The following is a 13,980-nucleotide window of genomic DNA, read 5'->3' as shown; positions in this document are numbered from 1 at the left end:
ATAACAGGGAAATCAGCCTCACAGGGGTATGGAATTATAAAGGGCAGGAGTATTTTAATAATCTTTCCCAATAATTGTGGCTATTCTTTGATACTATATCAAAACTGGACAAATAGTTTCTTGAAGAGGTAGAGGTAGTTTCTTAAAGGTTCGTTGAATCTGAAACTGTGTCAATGAATGTTTTTACTCCCTTGCATTAAAATCCATTGGTTTACTTTGCGCTTTGAATGGCTCTTCCACCCGCCCATGCACGATCCTGGAACCTCAAGAAAGTAACTGGTTTAGCTCACAGCTCAAATACTCCACAAGGAATCCGTTATTCCTGGAGACAATCGCTACATTTTGGTATGCAACAGAAGTGCCTCACAACATTCTCCATTTTACCACCCAGAATAGTAAGACGTGGACCAAGTTTTAAGACTTACTAAAGGCCTTGGTTTTATGGTGTCATCAAGTACATTAAGTGTACAGGGTGCCTGGCAGTAAAGATTATAATGACTAGGACAGTGGTTCCACTACTTGTGCTAAGGCTTCAGCAGTTGTACTCAGTCACTTTTTCATTATGACAAATAATGTATGAATACTATTAAAACAATTTTAGGGCGGCGCCTGTGGCTCAGTGAGCAGGACACCGGCCCCCATATACTGAGGGTGGCGGGTTCAAATCCGGCCCCGGCCAAACTGCAACAAAAAAAAAATAGCCGGGCGTTGTGGCGGGCGCCTGTAGTTGCAGCTACTCGGGAGGCTGAGGCAGGAGAATCGCCTAAGCCCAGGAGTTGGAGGTTGCTGTGAGCTGTGTGAGGCCACGGCACTCTACCGAGGGCTATAAAGTGAAACTCTGTCTCTACAAAAAAACAAACAAACAAACAAAAAACAATTTTAAACTATGAGATTTTTGACTGTATAGACCTCCAAAAGGCCTTGGGTATTCCCAGGACTCTACAGACTACTTTTGAGAACTGCTAAGACAAAGGAATCAACGAATATTTAGCTACATATTATTTTGCATCTTTGTAGTTCTTCTCTACCCCCATCCTTTCAAAAACTATAAAACAGAACAATTCTCTCCAAACCATACTTAAACATGAAAATAAGGCAAAACAAATACAAGCCCCTCAATGTCAGACATAGAAAACACAGTTTATGATAGATACCATTCATCCTTTGACAAAAGAAAGCAAGTGTGCTCTGCACTTGGCCGGACTGGGCCTCCACAGGCAGCACTACGGTGAGCTGCCTTAACGGAAGCTGGGTAGTTGGGCATTTCCCCCAAGAAGTGTGACGAGAGACCTAGAATCTGCTCTCAGAAGAGGAAATTACTTGGGAATTCCTTTCAAACTCTGTCACTGCTGTTTTCTATTGAGCTACTTTTGATATTAAATTTATTTCTCATTTAGAATGTTGGAACAGCAGTTTAATAGATGGATATGCCTTGTCTTTCATACCAATGTTGACTTTGCATTTTGAAAGTAAGCTTCATCTGGGGAACTTGTCTAAGGTCGGGGTATCTTGGATGGCACCCCACCATTGTTCTAAAAGGTGGAAATGATTCTAATGTCTATCAACCAATTAATGGATAAAGAAAATGTGGTATATCTATACCATGGACTATTATCCAGCCATAAGAGAAGTGAAATACTGATGTATGCTGCAATATGGATGAATCAAAGTCAATATTGTATAATTCCATTTATATAAAATGTCCAGAATAGGTAAATCCACAGTGATTTAGAAAAATGAATAGTTGCCAGGAGCTGGGTGGAGGATGGGGAGAAACAGAGGGTGATTACTAATAGGTGTGGGGTTTCTTTCTGGGGCAATAAAAATGTTCTGGCATCAGAGAGTGTTGATATTTGCACATTTCTGTGATTATGATCAAGCCACTGAATTGTCCACTTGAAAAGGGTAACTCTTACGGTATGATATGAATTATATCTCAAAGACAAACAAAGCAACAGTTGTCCTGGCCTACTGGGTCAATATTCTATACTTTAATTAGGATTTTCTTTCCCAGTTCATTTCTATGGCCTAGAACTTAAGATTTATTGTTGTAATGGTCTGAGCAATTAATAAAGGAAGGAGATTAAAATCTCAGCCAGGGTATGAAACAACAGGCTTCTTTGTCGTACTTTCCTCGCTCATGCTACAGGCTCTGTCATTCATTTACTGAGTGGCTATGATAAGGTAGGCACTGTTTACTCACGGTGAATACAACGAAACTGACTTTCTACCCTTTTGAAGCTTCAGTCACAACAGAGGAGAAAGATAATACAAAATACATGTCACACTTTGATAGGCAAGTACAAGATAGCAAGGTTATGGACTCCTGGGGGAAGGGGGCAGGTGGTGAGCACTCTTTTTATTTTATTTATTTATTTTATTGAGACAGAGTCTTACTTTGTCACCCTCAGTAGAGTTCCATGGCGTCACAGCTCACAGCAACCTCAAACTCTTGGGCTCAAGCAATTCTCTTGCCTCAGCCTCCCTAGCAGCTGGGACCACAGGTGCCCGCCACAACAGCCAGCTATTTTTTTTTTTGTTGTTGTTTAGCAGGCCTGGGCTGGGTTTGAATCCACCAGCCCTGGAGCATGTGGCTGGCACCCTAACCACAGAGCTATGGGTGCCCAGCCTCATTTTACTTTTTATGTTTAATTATCACGGGCACATAATCATTATATATCTTTATAGAGCATGTGTGCGTAGGCGTACAATGTGAATTAATCAAATCAGGGTAATTGGAACATCCATCATCTCAAGCATTTATCATTTCTTAGAGTTAGGTTGTCAACATAACTCTAGTTAGAACAAACCAACTTTAGGCTTTTAGCTATTTAAGTATACCCTAACTTATTAATTATAGTCACTTTGTTATGCTATCAACTATTGTTCATTCTATCTAAGTATCTAACTACATCTTTGCATCTATTAACCATCTTTATCATCCCCTCCCTGCCACCCTTCCTGGACTCTGGTAACTATCATTCATTTTTTTTTTTTTTGTAGAGACAGAGTTTCACTTTATGGCCCTCGGTAGAGTGCTATGGCATCATACCGCTCACAACAACCTCCAACTCCTGGGCTTAAGCGATTCTCTTGCCTCAGCCTCCCGAGTAGCTGGGACTACAGGCGCCCGCCACAACACCCAGCTATTTTTTGGTTGCAGTTCAGCCGGGGCCGGGTTTGAACCCGACACCCTCGGTATATGGGGCTGGCGCCTTACCGACTGAGCCACAGGCGCCGCCCTCTGGTAACTATCATTCTACTGTGACTCCATGAGATCACTTCTTTTTAATGTTTAGCTCCCACATATAAGTGAGAACATGTGAGATTTGTCTTTTTGTGCTTGGCTTATTTCACCTTACACAATGTTTTCCAGTTCCAGCCATGTTGTAAATGGCAGAATTTCACCTTTTTTGTGGCTACATAATATTCCCTTGTGTATATATGTACCACAATTTCTTTATTTGTTTCACTGTTGATGGACACTAAAGGTTGATTCCAAATCTTGGCTATTGTGAATAGTGTTGCAATACACATAGGGGTATAGATATCTTTTTGATATACTGAATCCCCCTATTTTTTTTTTTTTTGAGACAGAGCTTCAAGCTATCGCCCTCAGTAGAATGCTGTGGCATCACAGCTCACAGCAACCTCAAACTCCTGGGCTGTAGCAATTCTCTTGCTTCAGCCTCCCAAGTAGCTGGGACTATAGGTGCCTGCCACAACACCTGGCTATTTTTTGGTTATAATTGTCATTGTTTGGCAGACCCAGGCCAGATTAGAACCTGCCAGCTCTGGTGTATGTGGCTGGCGCCTTAGCCACTTGAGTTACAGGCGCCACCCTGAATCCCCCTCTTTACCCAGCAGTGAGATCGCTGGGATATGGTAGCTCTATTTTTAGTTTTTTTGAGGAACCTCCATACTGTTCTCCATAGTGGTTGGAATAATTTACATTTGGTGGTTGTTCTTTTGGATAAGGTAATCTGGGAAGGCCTCCCTGAGCACAGATCTGAGGTGGGGTGGGGTTGCGGGGAGAGAGCCAGCTCAAATATAGGATGGAGGTGGAGGATTTTGTCATAAAAGCTGTCTCTGTGGCTTTCTGAGGAGGGAAATGTCTGATATATAAGGATTACTCTGGTTACTTACGAAGAATCGGTTGTAGGTGGGCAAAGGCAACTATTAACTCACAGGAAGTAGGAAGGGTCTCCACTTACAAGGGACTGACAATTCCTAGGGTGAGGTATGTGGCGTACTTTTCATTACTGTAGTTTTGAAGCACTGCATGCTTGGCGTCTTCCCCATGATCTCAAGGCATGGTCTGCTCCGGGACACAGCAGCACCAGCTTAAGAATCACAAGGAGCTCTGCTCTGAAGTGGCTATTTAATCATTTTTACGTGTGTAGGAAATACAGCATGATCCTATCTTTCCGAACTGACAGAATAAAATCATTCCCTCAAAAAGAGCAGAGAAAAACCTTGCACTTCACAATGAACATGAAAACATATTAAAAAACCTCATCTAAAACATTGGCTCAAGTATACTTGAAAATACTGGCATGTCTGATTAAGTTTAGTATAAAGAGCTCCATACAAGCCTCACAGGCATAATAAATAGGCTACATAAAATATTAGCACATATTGTCCTCAAACTATACATCAACGGGGGAAAAGCCCTAAAATTTAACTCTCTGTAAGTTTGGAAAACATGAGAAGTAAAGAAGAAAGGCTTTGCATATATTAAATCACTTTGCTCCCACAGGAAGAATAAAAATCTTTAAAGTGTGTACAATTTCGGGATGCATGCATTTGAGGTTAAGGAAAATACGATAAAATGAAATAGTCCGATATTTGTCACTGTATATGGACGAGGAGGTATTTTTCTAAAAAAGTAAAAAGTCATCTCTTAGCATTCATATCCTTTCTACTTACCATACTGGAGGGCTTTCAGAGGAAACCAAAACAGAATAACTGAGTGGAAGAGGCCATTTAAACAATGAACCCAGAAAACCTGAGGGAAAACAAAAATCCATGAGAACCGTTTACGATAAACTAGCTCTGTGAACTCTGACCTTTCTTTTTATCTACGAGCTAGATTCACAAAATGTGTTTCTGGTGGGCCACCACTGTGAATTAATAGAACTGACAGACACTTTCTGCCTCTTAGACGTTCATGGGTCATTTATTTATTTTTATGTTTCTCAAAATGTTTTTTCAGCTTCCCTTGAATTATTCTTTTCTACTTTTAAAAAAATTGAATATCAAAAGTTTAAACTACTGCCCAAGGAAGAAAATGCAATTTAAAATAAATGCAGATCCTGAAATTCCTTGCCTGGGACCATTTTCATAATTCCAGGAGAACAGACTTTCAAAAAGACTGTCATTTGGGGAAATCCCTTTCTGTTCCTCGTGGACATAATACAAGTGAACACTTTTCATTGCTAAAGATACAATGCTTTCTCTTATAAAGAGATACAAAGATACTCTATAGAGTACAAAGATATATATTTGTGAGAGCAGGTATAACATTTAAATTGGGTAATCATTTAAAATAGACCGTTGTGACTGTGCCTGAATTCATTAAAGACTTTCACAATTTTTTAACACTTGTTAACACCGAGTTTCAAACAATTATAACATGATTTAATAGCTACTACTTTTTATGTCTATTGTATTTTAAGAATGAGAGCAATTATCACTGGTTCTTTGTAAGGAGGATGTGAAAGATTAAGTTATAGAAGAACTGTTCAGAATAGTTGTAAGTTTTGTCCTTTAAAAGTGCTTCTTGCCAACAAAACTTATGCTAAATAAAATTGGCATGTATTAATAGTTTTAAGCTGTTCAAACAACAGAAATTAAGTTGCTTGCCTCCCAAAATTTTCCACCGCGATCTCAATTTCTTTTGTTCGTTCACCCAGCCACACTGAATTGTATGATCCAATTTACGCTCCAATACATTACACATTTGAAGTTGTGTTACTCATTAACCTTTGTCTCTTCTCCTCACTATGTCATTACCACAAGTTTTTATTTGACAGAAAGCACAGGTGGGTGCAAGAAAAATTAGTTCTACTTTTCCATTTTCCTGACTGATACTTATTGTCACATGCTAATCCTTTAACCCCTGTCACGACCTCAGAACCTCCGACCCTTTTTACCATAACAAAAGCAAGCATCACCATTCAGGGCAACAATGCTTCTGCACTCGGGACCCACAGCAACCGCTGTGTATACAACTATGCATTTTGTAGCCATTTGTCCCTGATTTTTCAAACCCTTATATGAGATTTAATCAAAGACTTTTCACTGAAATCATTTGAAAAATCCATAAACCCTAAAGAGTGGTTGGCAAGTTGCGCTTGTAAACTATAAACACTCAAACAGTTTTAGAAATTGGATAACTTAGGTGGGTTGATCTGATGACTTTTCTAAATGCCTAGGCTCTAGTGATAATAAAATACTTTCTCAACAATAAAATATCCCTAAAATGATGTCCCCACATTAAAACTACATACTACATGGTATCCCCTTTCCCTGGCTAAAAACTGTGTCCAAACTGCCACACACGGAGAAGATATGGCTTTGCAGGAATGACTTCAGGTATTCCTGTGAGGATTCATTTATGTTTTTAAGCAAGAGCGACATGACTGAGTTTGCAGCTGGAAGTTAACTTCCAAGACGGTACATGGAAGCGGAGCAGACGGAGCCCTGAGCCTGAGGTCAACACAACTGTCTGGGTTGGTGAGAATTATCATTAGGGTACCAGCAGGCCCAGAATGTCCCTAGTTCTCAGATCATTTTTTTCAGGAAAACAAGAGCTCATAGTTCAGAATTGCATCTGTCCTGATGGTGACTTTCCATCATTTGAACACCTCCGCCGTAGGTAACAAAAAACATGACAGCAATGTGGTAGCGTTTAATACAAAGTGGGCATCATAAATAAATTAAAAAAATCCCCAAATAAAACATTTAAAAATAGGGCCGTGCTTGTAGCTCAGTGGGCAGGGCTCTGGCCACATATATTGAGGCTGGCGGGTTTGAACCTAGCCTGGGCCAGCTAAACAACAATGACAGCTGCAACAACAAAAAAAATAGCCTGGTGTTGTGGCGGGTGCCTAGAGTCCCAGTGACTTGGGAGGCTGAAGCAAGAGAATTGCTTAAGCCCAAGAGTTTGAGGTTGCTGTGAGCTGTGACGCCACAGCACTCTACCCAGGGCAACAGGTTGAGACTCTGTCTCAAAAAAACCCACAAAACAACAACAACAAAACATTTAAAAATAAAAGCAGAGAGATACTGTATATTATAAGCAGTAATAGATTCAAAAGAGATCACTAAAAATACTTTTCAGAATCAACAGCGTAAGTTTATGAATCCTTCACTGTGTTCGTTTTTTAAAATTAACCAAATTCAGTTATTTAAAACAATGCCATCACATGGCGTGCGTGTGCACAGGTGGACACAGATGCACTGTGTGTTCACTGAAGACTGAGTGTGAAAGAAGAACGATCTCTTGGCTATAAATTTAGCACTAACATTTATGGTGTGAGGTTAGAGGCACTAACACCCCTATTTCACTTTATTCATTTGGTATACTGAGACTGTTCTTGGAAAGCTCTGGGAAATCATAAATATTAAAAATATCCTGCATTAACTATCCTGAATTTAAGACGTTGAATTAAGATTACGTTTAGTTATCAGTAATGGCTAACAAACATGGAGTGTATTAAATGGAAACAATCGGTGAAGGTATATTGCCTTTGTTGCTTTTATGATACTAATAAAATACACAAATACTAGAATTTCAAAATGGCATCTACCTTGATTGTTGTAATATTAAAATTTCCCCCCTCACTCATGCTACATACAAACTTGAATTATTAAGAGATGTTAGTAGAAACTTTAGAATATATACTTGCAGGAAAATAGGCAGAAAATGAAATAGATTTTGTTCCTGGGATAAAAAATACCGTGGATCATAGAGACGACATTAGCCTGTGGCTTCTTACGCAGAATAGAAACCCAGAATGTGCTTTTAGAGAAAGTTTTATCTTGTATTTTTAACTTTATAGCTGAGAAATACTGAGTATTATGATTCAATGGGTTACTTCCCAGAGACTACCATGTTAATGCCTAACACAACCAAACAAAAATTCTAATGAGGATAAAACAAAAAATAAGTAAAGAATGATAGAATACCTCTCATCCCTTTAAACATGTAAAGCCAGCCCGTGGCAGTCCTAGATGACTAACCTCTACGAAGAGTGAACATTTCCCCACAGCGCTACAAAGACAGAAAGCTGGAGGACCATGACCTCCTCAGGCCAGGCCAGCTTTACTGCTGCCTTGCAAATCCCAGTGAATCATGGCTACATTTTAATTTAATAATACGAAGAACCCAAACCAAACCAACCGACATAAAACTTTCTTTATCCACATCAGAATCTTTAAAAATATGACTTGCCGTGGTTGGCACCCTGAAATTGTCTCAGGCTGGCACCTCCCTGGCTTTGGAAAACCAGATACCCCAAGTACTGGAAGCAGGTAAGCCAGCCCCACCAAAAAATGTTGCCAGGGCGCAATGTCCTACCTTGGTGTTGAAGTCCAGGGCATGCTGAGCCGTTTTGTATAATTCAGGATACTTCAACATATTCTCTTTTCTGCATGATCTCTCAAATATTCCAAGAGTTAAGGGAGGCATTGCTGTAAACATCTGAAGCGTACAAACTGGTCATTACGTCAAGTGCCAAAAGCACGGCCGACCTTATCTCAAAGCAATTCAATAAAACGGGGATTATCAAATGTCCTGAACTTACCACGTTATAGAGACCTATGCACCACCTCTCAAAGAGGATCTGTCCAGAAAAGCCATTAACAAAGGCAAACCAGATCTAGGAAAAAACAGCCCCAAACCCCCAAATTAGAATACAAAACATAAACGACATGGCTTAGAATCGGTTGTATACTAAGCCACTACACAACCCCAGCACTAATATATTATTTTCTTTTACAAATAGCATTTCTTTGCTTTACTTTTTGATATAAAGGAATACTTTCATAAGCATTTGTGATTTAAGTCAGAATTTGTTCTACGTGTTGAATTAAAAAAAAAACCTACACGAATGAGCAGGGACAGATTAAAACAAATAAATACAATCTTTTTTCTAAAAGGTACTTTAGGAAGCCTGTTAATATTTATGTGCTGTTAAATTTTCACAGCTTTAATTCCCTTCTAAAATATCTATCAGGATGTAGTTAAAGTAGAAGTAATTTTTTTATTGTAAAAGTAATATGTGTGTTTAGAAAATAATTTCCTGCAAAAATATAATCACTATTTTCTTTTGTGTTGGTTGTATTCATACAGTTCATTTAAATATCTTCACAAACTTAGCTTGCTCGACTTGTACTTTTTCCCATATCAATATGTAATACGCATTTTCTAAAGTTGTAATATATCCTTGATGTCAATGGATATATAACAGCAGATATATAACTATATCTATAGTAGATACATAACTATTTTGGACAATTAGCTTACTTCCAGGTTTGCTATTATAAATAATGCTAAACTGAAACCCTATACTTCTCTTTTTCCTCAGGATGAATCTTAAAGTAGAATTAATGTATTTTACTGAAAGTCAAATTTAACATTGTGCCAAAATGTTACTTTAAGTATACAAGTTTTTTTTTTTTTGTTCTTGATACTTACTGCTATCACAATGTTAAATTTGACTTTATATAGTAGAACAATTTTAACTTAAATTGTATTTTTATTTATGTTTTAAAATTGTGTTTTTCAGTAAAATGAAATATGCAACTACCAGAACATAAGGTTCTTATATATTCTTTTTAAAACAGAAACCTTAACCTTGAAAACAAAATTAAGGAACAACCTAGAGAAATTTTTCTCCAGCAGGTTTAAAACATAAGGAAAACTGAAGTGGCTAGAGTAAATCCATAATCACTACAGTGTTTTCTGGAAAAAAAAGCCCTAAAATTAACTAAAAATCAAGTTGTAAAAATTGAGTCAAGAGCCTGGCCCAGCAATGAGACTACATTAACTACAAACACGAAAGCAAAATGTAACACAAAAACAACAAAAAAACTGTTGGAGGAAAGTACCCCTGACGTGCGCCTCAGTGAATGTTTGAATCGGAGTCACTGGGACTTCGCTACACTTCACGTGTCATTTAACCTCATTATGGAAGCGTGAACTGCTACAAATTCACCATTTATCAAGATGGACCCAGGCCGGCCTCCCTAGGAATAGTTTCTGTCCCCACACTGATCTTCTTCCTCTTTATAGTGAAGAGAATGATTGAGCGTGTATAAAAACAAATGTCTGCCTCCTGAGATGGAAAAGATAACAAAGCAGCAATAGCACGTGAAAAAGATCTCCCGCTCGGTGCTGGGGCTGTGATACGCACAGCAACAGCAGGACAAAAGCGCAGACGTCAGAGTCAAGCTGAAGTTTTTGCTTGCTTTGCCATGTGGATTTACAGAAAAATTACATAGGCCTGAAATGAGGAGCCGGATCACTTGTACAATGCAAATTCAAAAAGAACTGAGCATGTGAAATCAAGTTAATTCTTTTCCTGGTGAGTATTTACAAGTTGACAGACAGACTGTAATGCTCTCCGTTGAGTTTTCACATTTGGCCCTGCTGAGATGTGGGTTATATAAATAACTCCTGGTATCATAAATGGTACTGTTTCTGATGTTCCTCCTTCCCCGACCCCTGCCACCTCAAAGACAACTGTCATCTATTGTATTAATACTTTCTAAGAAGCTCTTTCAGATTTCTCAGGGTATGATGGAAACACAAGGAACTTTTAAGCACGAACTTTCGATTATGGCCTCTCTAGGCTATGAAGACATAGTCCAATCCTTGTTGGTGTGAAGAAAGCTGAGGCTCTCTGCACACCATATTCATCTAACAGACCCCGCTTGGCTCAAAGTTGTTGCCCAAAATGCATCTACAAGAAACTATCCTGTACGATGTCAGAAGTCTACATTAAACATTGTGCAGGCAAACATTTATAAATGCCAACGGTCTCCCAGTTTCTTTGTACATAACATTCAGTGCCGATTCAAAGGTGACTATGAGTGTGAAATTTCAGGCTTTTTCTCAAATCAAGGTCTATAGAAAGTTTTGAATTCAAAATACTTTGCCAATAAAGCCACACATCTGAGTTCAAAGTGTATTTTAAAATGCATAAATTAATTTGCTTCCCGATGGAATGTTTCAAGTGGAAAGCTATTAACACATTTTCATCACTTCATTTTTCCTAGGGAAAGAGAGGTGAACATGTTTTTAGAAATTTACTTCTTGTATTTTTAAAAGTGAATTCTAACTATTTTTTCCAAAAGAAGAAGAAATGACTAGATAAGAACAGAACCTTTCAATATAGTACCCCACATCTTCACGCAAATATTTTGGTATTCAAGTTTACATATTTTAAGGGAGAAAGAGAAGGTCTTTAACAGTGAGGTGGACTACCAGAAGGCTGATTTCAGGTTAGATTGAGATTTGTGGTGAAATGATTAGATTAGGAACATATCCCATGCTAAAGAAAACAATATCTAAATTACTGTAAACATACATATAAGTCCCTTCTTTGACTTAACTCACGCCAAGGACGCAGAAAGAAAACACCTGTCCTTGGGGAATGAGGTAATGGGGAGAGGGGAGGCCGGAGGGGGACGGGGCTCACTGTGCATGGCACACCTCTTGGGGGTGGGACACAAGTACAAGAGGACTTTATTTAACAAATGCAATCAGTATAACCTAATTTGTTGTACCCTCAATGAATCCCAAATAATTAAAAAAAATTTATTTTAAATATCTGGAATAGAAAAAGAAAGTTTCTGTCCCCACACTGATCTTTTCCTCTTTATAGTGAAGAGAATGATTGAGTATGTATAAAAACAAATGCATTTAATTTTGACCAAAGTACATTATTTGACCATTAATTTTTTAATTCAACTTGTTAATTAGTTTAGGATATTGCATCCTCATTTATAAGTGAAATATGTTTGTAATTTCCCTTTATATTTTTTTCCAATTTTAATATCAGGTGTATCCAGATGAAGTAGAATGATTTTGAAGGATTTCTTCTTTTTATATTGTCTATAAGATTTGGCATGATCTGTTTTTTTAAATTATCTTTTATTTTTATTTATAAATATTAGTTGCCTATTTTTTGAGACTTTGGAAAAAAAATAATGAGAAGTTAAAGCAGAGTCAAAGCATTCTATGATAGACATACTCTTATCTGACAATGTGACTGTTACTTTTTGCATTATTATTATTATTATTATTGCTCAATATTTTCTTGCAGCAATCATCTGATTTCTTTTCTGAATGTATTTATCTTTGTTGGTTCTTCACAAGGTTTTTGTTTCTAGTCCTTATCTTAAACATTGCTATTGTTATTAAATTTTAAGCCTTTTTAATTTTGTGATGGCAAAAAGTGGAAACCAAATAAACATATGTATATGTATGGAGAAAATAAAAAAAAAGAAAAAGAAAATACCCATCCCTCTGCAGAGGTGTCTAGATTATTTAAATCCACAAGGAATCCGTTTCCCAGCACAACTTGCTAGGAAAGTATCACCTACTGACTTCAACCTAAGCTTCTAGAAGTTAGAAACACTATACTGTTTTGTGATCTTACCAGAAAACCTGGATGTGACCAGTCATTTGAAAGAAAAGGTCTTATTCTGCTAGGAGGAAGTCAGACATTTTAGAGAAATAAAGAAAAAAAAAATCTCTTTAGAAAGAGCCAATAATTTAAATGAACACCTATGTCTGCTTGCTGGATGGCTACCGTGAGAGCTTCATATCACCACCTGCCAAATATGTATTTATTTGTCTAGCTGTAATTTAAGGCGGCAGAGTAGGGATAGAGACATTCCGAGCAATACAGCAATGGGAAAAGCAGTTTTTGTAGATAATCTATAAAACCCACAGAGTTCAAGGCTAGTGTTAGAAAGAAACTTCAGACCTGCCTCTCCTGGCATTATTTTCTAAATTCCGTCTCCCAGCGGAGGCGTGGCAGCTAAAGCTTCACATTCATTTTCCTGTTGGAGCATTTCTGCATATTAAACAGCAGCTTACAAATAGTCAATGAGTCCTCTGCTCCCACGCCTGATCAGCACAAAAAACTGAAAGGCCAGATTGGAGACTGGCAGTTGTCCTCACTAGAGACATTCAGTGATGTGTTTTCTGTCTATTCATTCTCAGTATTGACATGAGCCATTAACATCTGCAGAACTTGTTTTAGCTGGCACAAGTTGGATATCTGGGAATTGATTTAAAAGGTCGATTCATTTCCAAGACAGTTGAATTATATTCAAAATACATTTCCACCAAGTGCTAAAAGAAAAATAAAAATGAGATTTCCAGTAGAGTTTAGATCTCACTTCCTTTTCAATGTGTAAAGAATTTGATCAGTGCTAAATATCTCATGAAAAGGCTTTAAATTCAAAGCCAAGTAAAACTGAGAGCTAATCAACGGCAAATCACATAATTCTAGATTTGAAACAGAGTGAGCAGATTTAGTTTTCACTGAGTTTTATGTATTTTGTTTTCCCCATTAGTATATAAATTTTGGCTACTTCATAGTTGATTGTCAATTAATCTAGATTTAAAAAGTGGTGAGTTGACTACTCTTATGTCATTTTATAAAATTAAAATTTTTAAAGCAGATTTATTGCTAGCAGTGGCTTTAAAATCCTTATATCTTCAAAAGTTTACGTAAATAAATTGCACCAATTGATATTCTTTTGAATAACAAGGTTTGGGGATGAGTACATATAATCAGAAAAGCTAGATACCCAGAAGGGATTGAGAATCGAAAATAATTATTTCAGAAAAAAATCACAAATTTATATTCACAGTAAAGACTATTTTCTTGGATCTCATAGGCCATTTTGGAAATGCATTTTTTTTCCTCAAAACAGACTGTTCCAGACAAAATCTAG

General features: G+C 37.6%; 1 protein-coding gene across 7 annotated transcripts in view; it reads right to left on the bottom strand.

The window, feature by feature from the left end:
* Positions 1-13,980, bottom strand: part of ATP8A1 (ATPase phospholipid transporting 8A1) — a 274,837-nt gene that overhangs the window by 42,542 nt on the left and 218,315 nt on the right. For all 7 annotated transcript variants that reach the window (XM_053577693.1, XM_053577692.1, XM_053577687.1 and 4 more), the window contains 3 exons: positions 8,811-8,885; positions 8,585-8,707; positions 4,930-5,008 (listed from right to left, as the gene is read on the bottom strand). In XM_053577693.1, coding sequence (XP_053433668.1) covers positions 4,930-5,008; positions 8,585-8,707; positions 8,811-8,885 — 277 coding nt within the window. The remainder of the gene's footprint in view (positions 1-4,929; positions 5,009-8,584; positions 8,708-8,810; positions 8,886-13,980) is intronic.

The sequence above is a fragment of the Nycticebus coucang genome, chromosome 23 (assembly GCF_027406575.1).
Source record: "Nycticebus coucang isolate mNycCou1 chromosome 23, mNycCou1.pri, whole genome shotgun sequence".
NCBI classification, from domain to species: Eukaryota; Metazoa; Chordata; class Mammalia; order Primates; family Lorisidae; genus Nycticebus; species Nycticebus coucang.
This window is presented reverse-complemented; position numbering and strand designations above follow the sequence as displayed.